This window comes from Condylura cristata, unplaced genomic scaffold, assembly GCF_000260355.1.
Source record: "Condylura cristata isolate star-nosed mole 26May11 unplaced genomic scaffold, ConCri1.0 scaffold00036, whole genome shotgun sequence".
Lineage (NCBI taxonomy): Eukaryota > Metazoa > Chordata > Mammalia > Eulipotyphla > Talpidae > Condylura > Condylura cristata.
Genome location: NW_004567137.1, coordinates 9148910 through 9163976, shown reverse-complemented (window position 1 = coordinate 9163976; position 15067 = coordinate 9148910). Strand labels below are relative to the sequence as shown.

Sequence of the window (15067 nt, the reverse complement as noted above, 5' to 3'; positions counted from 1 at the left end):
CATGCCTATGTAATCAGACAGAAGAAGTTATGCTTGATTTTATTCTAATATTAAAATTAATTATTGTGCCTGAAGTTCTTTATATTTAATATTACATTTGATGAAAAGAATCGTTTATCTTATATTAAATCTCTGAAGCTTTGCTCTAAGGATTATTTCCTGTGAGATCACAAGCTAAAGCAAAATTGCTAGAATTTCTTGTTTTCATGGTAAGAAAATATGACTTTCTAGTGAACAGAGATTGACAAGGTAATGAAGTTATTTAGCAGCTTGGCCAAGATTTTTAAAATATTATTTTAGTATATATTACAAAGAAGCACATAAAATCATTTAGGTCTGAAATATCTTTTAAAATCTTACATTTTCCCATGGAACCCACTCTTAAAATGCTGTCTTTGGATTCTGCAATGTCTCTCCTGCTATCATGGGTTCTCTGAGTCTGTGTCTTTACTAGATGTTTTTCTCCTACCAGCTCCAGAATATGAGCATTCCAGAAAGCTCTAAAACTAATCAATAAGAAGGCCAGTTTTTCTTCTGACATTGACTATACTCACGCTATCAATGTCTAGTACACTGTACCAAAATAGCAAGTTATTTTAAATGAGGAGCAAGTAATGACGGGGAAGCAGAAAACACCTCAGGTGGGATTCATTTTAATCCTTTCATAAGATACAAAATGGGATAAAACAGTTGCTATGTGAAAATTAACAGAAAAAGGAGGGCAACACAACAAGAACCACACTCTCAATACTCAATTATTCTATCTTCCTGAATTGGAAGGATATTATTAAAATATCCATTCTACCCAAAGCAAGCTACAGACTCAATTAAACTTCTATCAAAATTCCAATTGGATTTTTCTCAGCATTAGGACAAAATTTGCATTGAACCACAAAAGACCCAGTCCATCTTCTTCTAACATTATCAAATATAACATCACAAATCTAATCTTGAAGCGAAAACATTCTTGAGAAAGAAGATCAAAGCTGCAGGCATCATGTTACCTGTTTTCAAACTATATCACATAACTATCATGAAAATAATATGGTGTTGGCATAAAAATAGACACATAGGTCAGTAGGCAACCTAGAAACTTATATATAATTTATTTATATAATATATATTATTATATTATTTCTATTCACTAAGTATATTAACTTATGATAAAGAAACTGAGAACATACAGAGGAAAGGACATTCTCTTCAATAAGTGGGGCTGAGAAAGATGAACAAGCACTTGCAATGAATTAAACTGTTGAACTATTTGAATGTAAGACCTAAAACTCCTAGAAGAAAGTGTCATCAATAAATCCCTTGACCTCTATCATCTCAGGGATGATTTTGTAGATTTAATCAAAAGCAAAAGCATCTAAAGCAAAAATAAGCAGGTGGGACTACGTCAAACTACAGAGCTTCTACACAGCAATGGATATCATGAACAGAATGAAAAGGTAATCTAACAAATGGAAGAAAATATTTGCTGATCATGTATTTGATATAAAGAAGTGATATAACTCAATAGGAAAACATAAATCAACAAACAATAACCCACTTTACAAAATGGGTAGAAAATCTGAAAAGACATTTTCCCCAATGAAGACATACAGGTACATAAAAAAAGTACTCAATATTGCTACTCATCAGCAAAATACAAATCAGTAGCATGATGAGATATTAACTTACACCCATCAGAATGGCTAATATCCAAAGACCTCCTTGCCAACACTTATGACTTGTCTTTTTGATAAGAGTCATTCTAACCATTGACAGGGTATCTTTTAAACCTGTTAGATACGGTTCATCATTCCAGCCCCTCATGACTCAGTCATGATTATCTGACTCAGCAAAGTACTATGCCAAGCAGGTTATTGACATGTGTGCATCATACAGCTGTGTCTTGCCTTAAATCATGATAAAACTATCAGGATAAGATCAAGACAAAAAAAAAAAAGAAGTATAAGAAAACTCCTCTATTTTGCCTCCAAATTACTAACTTCTGCTTTTTTCAGTCCATCATCTTCCCAAGCTATCAAATATAACAACATCACAAATCTAATCTTCAAGCATTTAATCTGTTCTCACAATTTCTCAATAATCACTCACAAAACTGTCTCTCTGCCTTGTTGCAATTTTCTCAGCACTTGGGGAGAGAAGCCAAGGAGATATGAAATCATTTAGAGCAGCTCAGTGCAATTGTTAAAAAAAAAATAATTATCACTTAACTCATAGACATCTCTTCAGCACTTGCTACTGAGTAGATTGTGAAGAAATAAATGAGGTTTAAAGCCTTATTTCTTATATGTTATTAAGACTGAGAAATAAAAAAAAAAAAACTTGCCGAACTTCAACTGAGACACTTCAGTGACAGTCTGAAGCTCTAATTAGAATTCTGAATTTTTAGAAGTATTTGTGTGTATTAAATCAAAAAGAAATTCTACCTGATAGACTATGAGTTCTGTCTCATTATTAACTATATAAAATGTGGGTTAATGTACACATACATATTTCATACACATAAAATACTGATGCATATGTGTATATCACAAGATGGTTACATTAATGAGTTAGTTTTTCTTTGAAGATAAAATTATTTTGACCATTTTTATATGTTCCTCACCAATCATATAAAGTGCTAGGTTCATAGAGGTTTGATTTTTGAATTAGCCTTTAAAATATCTATTGGAAACTATCTATTAATGACAAGATACTTATTAAACTGGTGTAAAGTGAAGCATAAGACCATATAATTTAATTCATCCCACTCTACACTAACCAACATACAGAAAAATTGGAAAGCATTCCATTTCTTTGACTTATACATAGAACAAATATTGTACCACAAACACTTTCTTTGTACTTCCATACTTTTATTGTACATTGTCATTTTATAAATAGATTCTCTTTTTAATGGCTAGTCTGAATTTCACAATCGTAATATGACAGGTAAGTAGGTGAAGAAAATGTTTTTTTTTTTATTGTGTTGTTTTGTTTCTCACATAGATCTCTGGCTTTGATAATCCTATCATACTTTAATCATCTTTAGTTGATTTCAAGCAAAGCCTATATTATCCTGTGATTGGAAACATTTAAGTAAAAAAAAAAAAAGAAAACCTGATGGAAAATTCTCATAAATTATTCATCAAAAAATAATAACCTATTAAATACAATTAAGTTTTGAATTAATCTACAGAAGTTTCCGAAGTGTCTGATATTTTTAAACGATGTTTCTTCATCACATTCTTGACAAAGCTTGATCTTAATTTGAATCTGACAGTTTCCTTTTCATTTTTATAGAGACAAAGTAAGGTAGTAGTTGAGAGCATAAAGTCTTACAGAAAACCTCTTCAATCAAAGATAATACTGACTCAAGGATTATTTGAAGAGAGTGCTTTATATAAAGTAAATACTTATTATGTGGTAGATATTATTACTGCTATTGTGTTGAAAAATAAACATCTTTCACTTATTTTTATATTTGAATATGTAGGGGTTGTTAGCATACCTTAAAATCTGAGATGGTTTTATTTACTTTATAAACAGTTTATATTATGTTCTGTTTTCATACCAACATTTTACTGGCCTTTCCCCTTAATTTTGATAGATGAACATTGCTTCCAAGATACTTCATTAGTTGACAATAGAACAAAAAATTAGCTTTTAAAAACATTTTCAGTGAATATGGAACATTTTTCATTACAGGCCACAGTTGGTCACAAAACAGCAGTCAATAAGTTCATGAAGATTAAATCACATTAAATACCTTTTATCACAATGTTACCAAGCTACAAATCAACCATAAAAAGAAAGCATGAAAAACCTCTTATTATATGGAGATTGAACAACACACTACTGTATGACCATTAGGTTAACAATAAAATCAAAGAAAAACATTTTTTAAATATTTGTAGACAAATGAAAATGAAGACAACTTATCATAATTGATGATGAACAGCAAAAACAGTACTTAGAAGGAAGTATATAGCAATACAGGCCCATAGCAAGAAATAAGAAAGTGCTCAAATGAATAACCTAGCTTCTCATTTTAAGGAACTAGGGAAATAAAAGACAAAAATCCAGTAGAACAAAGGAAATGATAAAAATTAGTGTATAAAATAATAAAATAATAATTTTTAAAGACAGTCCACAAGATCAGTGAAGCCAAAATCTGTCTGGTTCTTTCAAAATATTGACAAAATATACAAGCCTTTAGCTAGACTCACTAAGAAAGAAAAAGCTGGCCCTCCCTGCTGGCGCAGCGGGTTAAAGCACAGCACTAAGAAGCTAAAGCCACTTCAGCATGAGTTCGATTCCTGCCTGACCCGGAGGTGACCACATGGTGTGGCAGACCTCTCCTGACCCACCCGCTGTCAGTGTACTTCATCGATCTGTCTGTTCTGCTCCCCACTCTGTCTCTGGTGAAGCCTCTCACCACCTCTGAGCCTCTGACCTGTACCTCAGTTCTGTATGCACAAATAAATAAATCTTTAAAAAAAAAAAAAGAAAGAAAGAAAGAAAGAAAAAGCTAAGAAATAGAATCAGATATAAAAAAGGAAAAATTACAAGACATTTCAGAAATACAGAGATTATTTAAACATTTATATATAAGGAAAATTGATAGCCTAACAGTGGATAATTTCTTAGAGGCATAAAACCTCTGAGACTGAATCAACAAGAAATAGAAAATCTGAACAGACCAATTACAAACAAGGATACTGATCAGTAATCAAAGTCTCTCAAAAAATAAAATAAAATAAAATAAAAAACAAAGCATTAAAAGGATCATACCAAGTAAGATTTGTCCCAGATACACAATAATGGTTTAACAATTGATAATCTATGTGGTTCAACAAAAGAAAAAATCACATGGTCATATAACAGACACAATGAAGGCACTTGATGATAAGATTTAACATCAAATTTTGAAAAAAAATCTCAAAAATGTGAGTAGAAGAAACTTATCTGAATATAACAAAAGTGATATATGATAAATCCACAGCTAACATCCATACTTAAAGGTGAAAAACTGAAATTTTTTAATTTAAGATATGGAACACAAGGATGTCCACTCTCACCATGACTATTCAACATAATGTTGTTAGGTCTTAGTTAGAGTAATCTAAGATATAAAGATGTAAAAGGAATCCAGATCTTGAAAGAAGTAAAACAATCATTATTACAGATGACATGAACATGTATATGGAAAACCTTAAATACTCCACTAAAAAGCAAATAGAAATAATAAATCAGTGCAATAAAGTACATTACAAAATAAGGTGCATTCCTATATGCAAACAACAAACTGGAAGAGACAGAGATCAGAGGAACAAGCCTACTTAAAACTGCATTGAAAAAGATACCAATGCAAAGAACTAAACTTAGCAAAAGAGGTGAGGACACATACAATTTAAAGGATAACACATTGTTTAAACAAATAGAGGACACAAGACATGCAAAGTTATTTTCTGCTCATGGAATGGAAGAATTAATATTATTAGAAACGTCATTCTACCCAAAGCAATGTACAGACAATGCAGTTTCTATCAAGGTTTCAACGGCATTAGACCTTACAATTACAAGGTTATAAGGTAATATTACCTCAGTAATTTTTTAAAAATTCCACTGTACCAAAAAGACCCTCTAAAAGTGTCAGAGACGATACAAAGAGGAACCCTATAACACTATTGGTGGGAAAGTAAATGAATATGTCCATTATGGAAAGCAATATTGATTTATCTTAAATGTAAATAAAAATAAAACCAATTGCAATGCTACATGCAATCGAGGGCAAGCCATGGAAGCATAACATCAGTATATTTAATTATTCACACACCCAAAACACCACCACTTAGAAATCAACATGTGGGGCCCTCCCTGGTGGCGCAGCAGGTTGGAGTGCTGCACTGGGAAAGTAAGCCAAACTGGGCCACCTCAGTGCGAGTTTGATCCCCGTCTGGAGGTGGCCCACATGGCACAGCAGACCTCCCCTATCTTGCTCTCTGCTCCGCTCAGCAGTGTACTATGTCAATCTGCCTGTTGTGCTCCCCACTCTGTCTCTGGTGAAGCCTCGCGCCGCCCCTGCACTTCTGGCCTGTACCCCGTTTCTGTATGCATAAATAAATGAATCATATAAAAAAGAAACTAACATTGTGAACACAGATTTACTAAAAATATTTATAATTTTTATAACTTAAAAATTAATGAAGCTAAGAATACCATTTACTTTACTTCAGTTGAAAGAGAAATTGCTATACTAGTGAATGCAAAGAATGCAACAAAATACTCTAATTTCAGTCTTTTTGAACAGAAATATCTGTTTTATAAACCTACAAATAAAATTGTTTCCTGAGATGCTAACATCTTTTGATATCTGATAAGTTTAAGAACTATAAATTTTAATACCATTATAAATGCAGTAATTCTTTCAAAATATTATAATTGTACCAACAGTAGTAGCTACAAATATTTGAAAAAATAGTAGCACCTATACATACTATGTATGAGACTCATTTCTAGTATAGGAAATAGTTGGTGCTAATGTGAGCCCCTCTCCTTCTTGCTATTCAATACCCCATAAAAACTTCTCCAGTTAAATTTTATGTTTTTCCATATACTCCACAAAAAGGGGTCAGGAAAAGGGAAACACACTGAGGTTAAAAAAGGGATGGAAATGTAACACAAAATATTACTTTAATTCACATTCTACTACTTACTAGGCCCCCAGTGAAATAGCCAGGTCACCATTAGCTCCCAGACGGAGGTTTAGATAAGGCACTGAGCTGATTATCAAGGGGAACTTCAAGGTTTCACAAAGGGGACAGTAAAAGGTATCAAGTGTCCAGGTGAAAGTAAGGATGAAGACTAAGGATTCACTCTAACACTAGTAAGAACAGTTATATTATCAGTCCAGTATAGCTCTAGTGGGGCAGGACAGGGTAAGAAACAAAGGGTAGTAAGCATCTAAGTGGAGGAGCAAGCTATAGAACATAACAAGAAGACATCAATACCAACACTCCTGATCATTGAGAAAACCCAGTGATGAGCAGGCTAGGGCAGCTCTAACAGAAAGAGGATTTCAAGCAGCCCTGTGGTTCAGGATTAGCACTTGGGACACACATGGAAACAGAATCTGAAAATGCATCTACTTGAATCTGCAGTAGAGTTCTGACCCGTTGGTATTACCAAAAGAAATGCTGCAGTTAGGGTTTCTCTGGTGGCCTAGCAACTAATTAGCACAATCAACTGCTGCAGCCTGAGTTCGATCCTGGCCAGGGAGGTGACCCACATGGCGCAACAGACCTCTTCTGCCTGCCCATTGCTCACCTCAGCAGTGTCTTTCCATAGACCTGCCTGTTCTGCTCCCCATTCCTCTCACCCCTGACACCTCTGGCCTACTCCCCAGTTTTTCTACTAAATAAACTAACAAAAAAGCAATGTTGCAATAAGACCACAGAAACTACTTTTAATGAAATCTTGGGACATTCGTAGCATTATAGGCAAAGATTCGAAAACTAGCTAAGGAGCACTTTCAAAGACTAGACATCATGGATATATAGCTCATTCATTCAGTCATTTGATAACTGTTCAATGTTCATTATATACCAAACATCACGAAAGACAAGATTTCTATGGAAGGAAGGTCTAACTATGAAAGGAAAGAAAAGAATAAGGTAAAGAGAAGTCAAATTTCACATGAGGATTTAAATGTGTTCATTGTTGCCTCCCTGCTTCCTGGTCTCTGTTCCCCTTAGAAAGAGCCCTGAATAGAGCAGATTGATCCTCTATGTTGCTATCTATCCCCACCCCTGGTTTGGCTTGTTTTGTTTCCCTTCACAGTGGTAAACTAAGCACACAGATTATTTGTAAATACTGACTCACAAGAGTAAGTATTTTCTCTCCCACCAGTAGCATGTCAGCACCATGACAATGGGAATTTTTTCTCCTTTCTAAAGGGAAACTTTTTAATCAAAGTTTCAGAAATATATTGAAAAATTAGAAAGAAGAAACTGAGAATGATGTTAGGGTAGTACAGTAAGGAGTAATCAATGCAGCAAAGCCCGAAGGAAATGTGAGGAGAGGGGTGGTGTGAGACAAGACATATACCCCCCTTTGAAAGAAACTCTAATCTCATAAGGAAGATCATACACACATCAGTCTATTTAAAAAGCATAGAAATGAACAAGATTTTAACAGCAAACTTAGCATATACAGAATTCAACTAGTATGAACAATGAAAACAAAGTTTTGACAGCTTTCATATTATCTTCTGAACACAGTAAAAGCACTAGCAGGGATTCTAGAAGAAGTAATGGTGCTGCTACTGAGTGAGAAAGTACTCTAGAGACAAAAGTGACTCGCTGTTTAAACTGAGAGTCAGATAGAGAACTCTGATTCCCCAAACCTCATGATTGTTGAAGTCAGTGTTAAACTTTGTGAAGGTCTAAAATACAGCCTGAGTAAAAATCCTGGGGTATGACTAGATGATTAGTAGGAGTTATCTACTAATTTCAAAGTTAAATTTAATTCATTTGAACATAGGGGACAAAGGGTGAAATGAGAAGTATTGATAAGGAGACAACCAGAGACTTCCTTTAAAAATTAACTGAGATCGGCCCTCCCTGGTGGTGCAGCAGGTTAAAGCACAGCATTAAAAAGCTAAAGCCACTTCAGCATGAGTTTCATCCTGAACCAGAGGTGACCCACACGGCGCGTCAGAACTCTCCTGACCCACCCGCTGCTCCTCTCAGCATTGTACTTTGTCTGTCAGCCTGCTCTGCTCCCCACTCTGTCTCTGGTGAATCCTCTCAACACCCTTGCACCTCTGGCCTGTACCCTAGCTCTGTATGCATAAATGAATAAATCTTTAAAAAACAAATTAGCTTAGATCTTTAAGGAACAGGATGTGCTCATAAATGGCGCCAGTAAGGAGGAAATAATCAATGTCTGCAATGAAAGCTGCTAAGAACGGACTAAGCCTGCTGGTCAAATCTAATGCACACTTGCCTAAACTGAAACCTACTCTGTTACATTATTTTAGATTCCTGGATACTTAAGAACCTTGTCAAGGATATTAACTTGGAAATGGAAGCCCAAAGCCTAGATGTGAAATGCTGGGAGAAGGCTGATGTAAAAAATTTCCCCTTCTTTCCCCTTCTTTAAGTTTTAGGTAGGAGGGAACCTTGAGTGTTTTGAGAGGGAAAGTGACCTGATCAAAGCAGTTTTGCAAGGAGGTTAAGTACAGCAATGATCAACATAATAAATAAGAGGTGGGGAAATAGGGGCATCAAAAAAAATAAGTAACACCAGTTATAACAAGTCAGGTAATAAAAATCCATCATGGCATTAGAATGGGAGCAAAAGAGAGGGTCAATAGTTATATTTGAAAATCAAGGACAAGAAAGGCACCAAGGGAATGAAATAGTATTATTTAATGAATTATAATGCACCAGAAAATGTCATTTTGGGGCGATGATGAAGGATAGAAGATGGATTTTGACTGGGGGTTAGATAAAAGGGGCAAGAAGATACTCATATGGGAATGTTCCCAGGTCATTAAGCTGCATCCTAAGGGAGAACATGAGACTCTTATTTTGAGTCATCTACATCACTGATTCTCAACCGCGGTCAAGTTAGCCCCCAGGTGCCATTTACTGCTATCAGGAAACATTTTTGGTTGTTGCAACTGGGAGGATGCTGTGATTGAGTTCAAGTAGATAGATGCCAGGGATGCTTTCAGACATCCTTAAGCTATAGAATAGCCCCCGACAGCAAAGAATTTCAACAATTATGGGGCCCCAAATGTCAATAGTGCTATGCTTGAGAAACTGTGCTCTGTATGTCATAGTATAATGGGGATATCTTGTCCAAGCTATACACTGTGTCTCCATGTTTAATTTATAAGATAAAAAAAAATAGTCTCAAACATGTAGTGAGTCTTGCTCTATTTCAGACACTGTCCTCACATTACATGGTTTGTCTTTCATATGCTGTAGTACATTTAGCCTCATTTAACAGAGTAGGAAACTGACCTGCTGAAAAGATAAGCTGTCTGCTAACAGCCACAGAGTTTGCAAATTTGGGGGCCTCGATTGCAATCAGAGAGCCTATTTTTACAACTGTGATGCTAACCACTAACTGCGATGCTAACCCTGAAGCATATAATGATTATTGATATGGTACACTTAAGCCCCTCAGCAGGCAAGTGAGAAACTATTACACAGAACAAAAACACTTCATTCTCATCCTTCTTCCCTCCCACCCCCAAAAGAGAGAGAAAGAACAATCAATCCACTCTCCAATATTAGTAACAACTTCTTTCTGTGTCACTGAATATGCCATCATGGTCACATTTCACAGTCCCTCCTACCGAGGGAGGATTGCAAATGGAGCAAGTATACCTGGCGAATTAAAAGCAGCTGCTTTTCAATTTTTAGGCTTCTGACATGTAGGTTTGGTTTTTTATTTTTATTTTTTTAAAGATTTATTTATTTGTACATACAGAACTGCAGTACAGGCGAGAGGCTCAGGGGCGGCGAGGAGTGTCACCAGAGACAGAGTGGGGAGCAGAACAGGCAGATCAACGAAGTACACTGCTAAGGGGCACAGCGGGTGGATCAGGAGAGGTCTGCCACACATGTGGTCACCTCCTGGGCAGGTGGAAATCAAACTCATGCGGAAGTGATTTCAGCTTCTTAGTGCAGTGCTTTAACCCGCTGGGCCACCAGGAAGGGCCTGGTTTTTTATTTTTAAGATTTATTTGTGCATACAGAACTGATATACAGGCCAGAGGTGCAGGGGCAGTAAGAGGATTCACCAGAGACAGAGTGGGGAACAGAACAGGCAGAGCAATGAAGTACACTGCTGAGGGGCGCAGCGGCTGGTCAGGAGAGTTCTGCTGGACCATGTGGATCACTTCCGGGACAGGCAGGGATCGAACTTCATGCAGAAGTGGCTTAAGCTTCTTAGTGCTGAGCTTCAACCTGCTGCGCCACCGGGGAGGGTCCCATATAGGGATTTTGACATGAATTTTATCGAATTTGTTAGTATTACAAGAGTCAAATTTTCTTAATATTTTGTTATCCTCTAAATTGAACCTGAAAAATGTCAACTCTATGATAACATGTATTTTCTGACTTTGCAGTCTGCTTTTTTGAGTGCCAACAAAAGCTATAAAATTACAGCTAATGAGGTTAAGGGTGGGACTGGATGTTCACAGTGAAATGTCACTGTGATTCAAAGCATTGAAACGTTTGTTGAAAGTTGTTGACTTAACAGCATCTAAGCAACAAAATAAGCATTTAATTCCCCCAGTTCAACTTGTAAATCACCCTTTTTAAATATAAACTATACAAACATTTCTCATTGTATCCAACTAGGTATTAAATTCCAACTAGATATTAACTAGATTTTAGTTCCATTTGCTGTCCTTTGGATGAGATCACAAAGATAAAATAATTTCATTGATATAGGGTAGTTTCCAAATTTTTGAAACAGTGGGTTCATTCTTCAAATGATATAGTAACAAAAGTGTCGACGATACACAAAGATAGGAAAGAAGAAGAAAAGTTCTGAAGCCAAATAAGAGTTTGGGGATATAGGGGTTCGGTGGTGGTGGTTTGGAGAACTGGGGAGGGGGAGTGCAGCTGCCACCCAGTTGGCATCATTGTGTAAGCAATTTTTGGAGCTCATAGAATATAATTGCAAAAGAGTTGTGCAGTTTATTTTATGGTGATTTAAATAATAAAATGACTATATCCATCCTAAAGTCCTGTTAAATATATCAGAGTTGTTCATCTAAGAGCTATTTTAATTACATTCTGCTTTAAAATGTGATATTACACCACATGCATATGCAGATCACTAAGTACACTCATATCATGTGCTAAACTGGAATTTTTTTATTCTCAAGTGAGGTGCAGTATCCTGAAGCACTAAATTCCTGTCTGCCCATGGTTTGTATTTTACCTCTTGACCACTTCTGTCAAAAATGTAAATTCAAATGTTACTTTAAAGCAATTAAAGTAAATTATATATAATGGGCTTTTAAACATAGTTCTCTAACACAACACTTAATTTAAGATAAGGTAATTTTGCCCTTTTAATATACTTTGGAATTATTTTTGAGCAATGATTTCTTTTGATTGCTCTTATTTTCTGATAAACAAAGCAATGGCCATAAATCTTGATCTTGTCTTTGGTCTAGATATTTAGTAGCTATCTATTTGCTTTCTTTGATAGCAACACACATTAATATTTATAACCATTTCCCTTTGCAGCATCTCCCAGATGGCTCTGCGCCCAGTGCACATGTTGAATTTTATCTTTTACCACATCCCAGCGAAGTTCGGAGGAGGAAAACAAAATCTGTTCCAAAATGTACTGACCCCACTTACAATGAAATTGTAAGTATGATTCATCTCTTGTCCAGTTGCGTGGTATTTTTCTTACCATTTCTCAACTTAACAACCAAATATGGAATATTTGCAGTAATTGGCCGCATTATTCTATAAAGGGGAAGACATTTCCTGAAATTACCACTGTATACTGGTCACTTTTCTGGATGCTATGGGAACTGGAAAACACAGATATTGCTTTCAAAGCACTTACGCACCAATTTGCAAATTGTGTCTATCTTCCAGATCAAGACTTTATAGGGTTTGTATCATATACTAATATACTATTATTATTTCTGACTTCATCATATTTCCTCACACCTTACTTTCCTTTAGTTGGTTTTCCTTATCTAATAAATATTTTCATTGTATGCCCAATGTAGAACAATAAATTTTCATTAAAACACCTTTGAAAAGAAAAAAATACAAATTAATGTCCTCTATAGCTCTCAGATTCATTTGTACTATACAATTTGAAGATCCAGTTCCCTACTTCTTCCTAAGGCAATTGTAATTCCATGTTTTCCTATCTCCCTTTCTCCTCTGTACCTTGCTTAGGTGATACTTTGTTGTCATTAAAGCTATACTTACCTGCTGGATTTTATACTCAGGAATCTTAAAACAAAAACAAAATCTCCTCAACTCATCCATCCTAAAACATTCAGTTTTTCTTTCTCCCTGTTACTTCCACAATTTTGCAAAATTACAGATTCCCTGCTCTCATTTAATTACTTCCTCTTCACCCTTAACCATTCATCTTGCAGATTCTGACCTTTATTTATGCTGTGTATTTCAAGAGGAGGCATCAATAGACTCCTGACAACAGTCAACAGACTAAATCCAATGATTAGTCTCACATGTTCCTTGTCCAATTACCCATCAGCACCAACTCTGACTGCAGGTTATTTTTTTGGAATTTTTTTTTTTGCTTCTGGAATTTTCTCTTTTAAGGATAATTCAAGAAGGGATTAATAATGAAACTAACTATTCACAGACACATGGACAAGATGTTAGAAACCACAAACACTGTGTAGTATCCCTGGGCTGGCAACACTCAGGGGTTAATATCCCTGGGCCCCTCCCTGGTGGCCCAGCGGGTTAAAGCACAGCACTAAGAGGCTAAAGTCACTACGGCATGAGTTCGATTCCCGCCTGCCCCGGAGAAGATCCACATGGCGAGGCACACCTCTGACCCGCCTGCTGCTCCCCTCAGCAGTGTACTTCGTCACTCTGCCTGTTCTGCTCCCCTCTCTGTCTCTGGTGAATTCTCTCACCCTCCACATCTCTAGCCTGTACCCCAGTTCCATATGAATAAATAAATATTAAAAAAAATATCCCTGGGCCCAAAATAAAATGAGAGGAACAATCTGTGGAACTCAGAAATAATGATGGAAGGAGTACTATGTGAAAGTCACTCTAATTTTGGTCAGGGTAGGAATAAGCTCAAAGGTGCTTCCAGGAAGGAGACGAGGGTTCTAAATATCCTGATCACACTCTCCTCTCTCCCCTGGAAATCTTTCTTCGATTGTAGTTTTTTTATTGAGGTAATATTGATATACAATGTTGAGAAGTATAGGTTCACATTTCTTCCTATATCAATATGTGTCACCATACCAAACCCACACCAAACTGCACTTATACTCCCTCTGTTTCCCCTTTCTGTCCCCCATCTTCTCCCTCCAATAGCCTCAATTTTATAGTTAGATTTTTAGGGTTTATTTTGGTTTAGTAGAAAATAGCAAGATTTCATTTTCTTAATAGCCGAAGAGTAGTTTTAATCCACTTAACCGTCTTTGGACACGTAAGTTGCTTGCATCGTGTGGCTATTGCAAATAGAGCTGCAATGAGTGCAGGAGTGCATAGAACCTTTTGAATTAGTGTGCGTGCAATGAATGCAGGATTAGTGTGCGTGCATTGTCCTTTGGGTAGATTGGTAGGTGTGCAATTGCTGGCTTATATGTTACAACTATTTTGAATGTTGTGAGAAACCTCTATTCTGTTTTCACAGGGACTGGACCATTGTACACTGCCACCAGCAGTGAGAAGGGTTCCTTTTTCTCTACATCCTTGCCAACCCTTGTTTCTGTTCCTTTTGCTGTGACTCATTCTCATAGGTGTGAGGTGGCATCTCATTGTGGTTTTGATTTGCATTGCCATGATTAGTGATGATATGCACTTTTCCATATACCTTTTAGTCATCTGGTTGTCTTCTTTTGAGAAGTGTCAATTCTTCAGTCCATTTTTTTGGACTGGACTATTTGTTTTCCTATTGCTGATTTGCATACATTCTTAGTAGAGCTTATATATTAGCCCCATGTCTTTGGTTGGATTCTGGAAAACTGTTTCTCCTTTCAATGACACATTCCTTTGAGATTTCAAGGTGCCATGTGTTGTATTTTTTGTGACTATTTTGCTGCTTTAAATTTCCCTATTTAAAAAAAAATCTGTAGCAGTAACTTAAAGAATTGAATTGCTTCTGTTTTTTCAGCAGGTGAAATTCTGGTCTCATTTTATTTAGGTTTTTGGTCTTTGCTGGCTTCATGGATACTAAGACCTGTTTTTTGCAATAACAGAAGGCAGCAGAAGGACCTGAGGGGGTTCAGTTGTTGGTACCAATATGTTGGGAGGAGGGCTTTTTCCTGATTTTGGCACATATGGTAGCCCTTTTTCTGAGATAC

General features: G+C 36.2%; 1 protein-coding gene across 2 annotated transcripts in view; it reads left to right on the top strand.

The window, feature by feature from the left end:
• PIK3C2G (phosphatidylinositol-4-phosphate 3-kinase, catalytic subunit type 2 gamma) overlaps positions 1-15067 on the top strand; it is a 268466-nt gene that overhangs the window by 245172 nt on the left and 8227 nt on the right. For both annotated transcript variants that reach the window (XM_004693237.2, XM_012732811.1), the window contains one exon: positions 12273-12398. In XM_004693237.2, coding sequence (XP_004693294.2) covers positions 12273-12398 — 126 coding nt within the window. The remainder of the gene's footprint in view (positions 1-12272; positions 12399-15067) is intronic.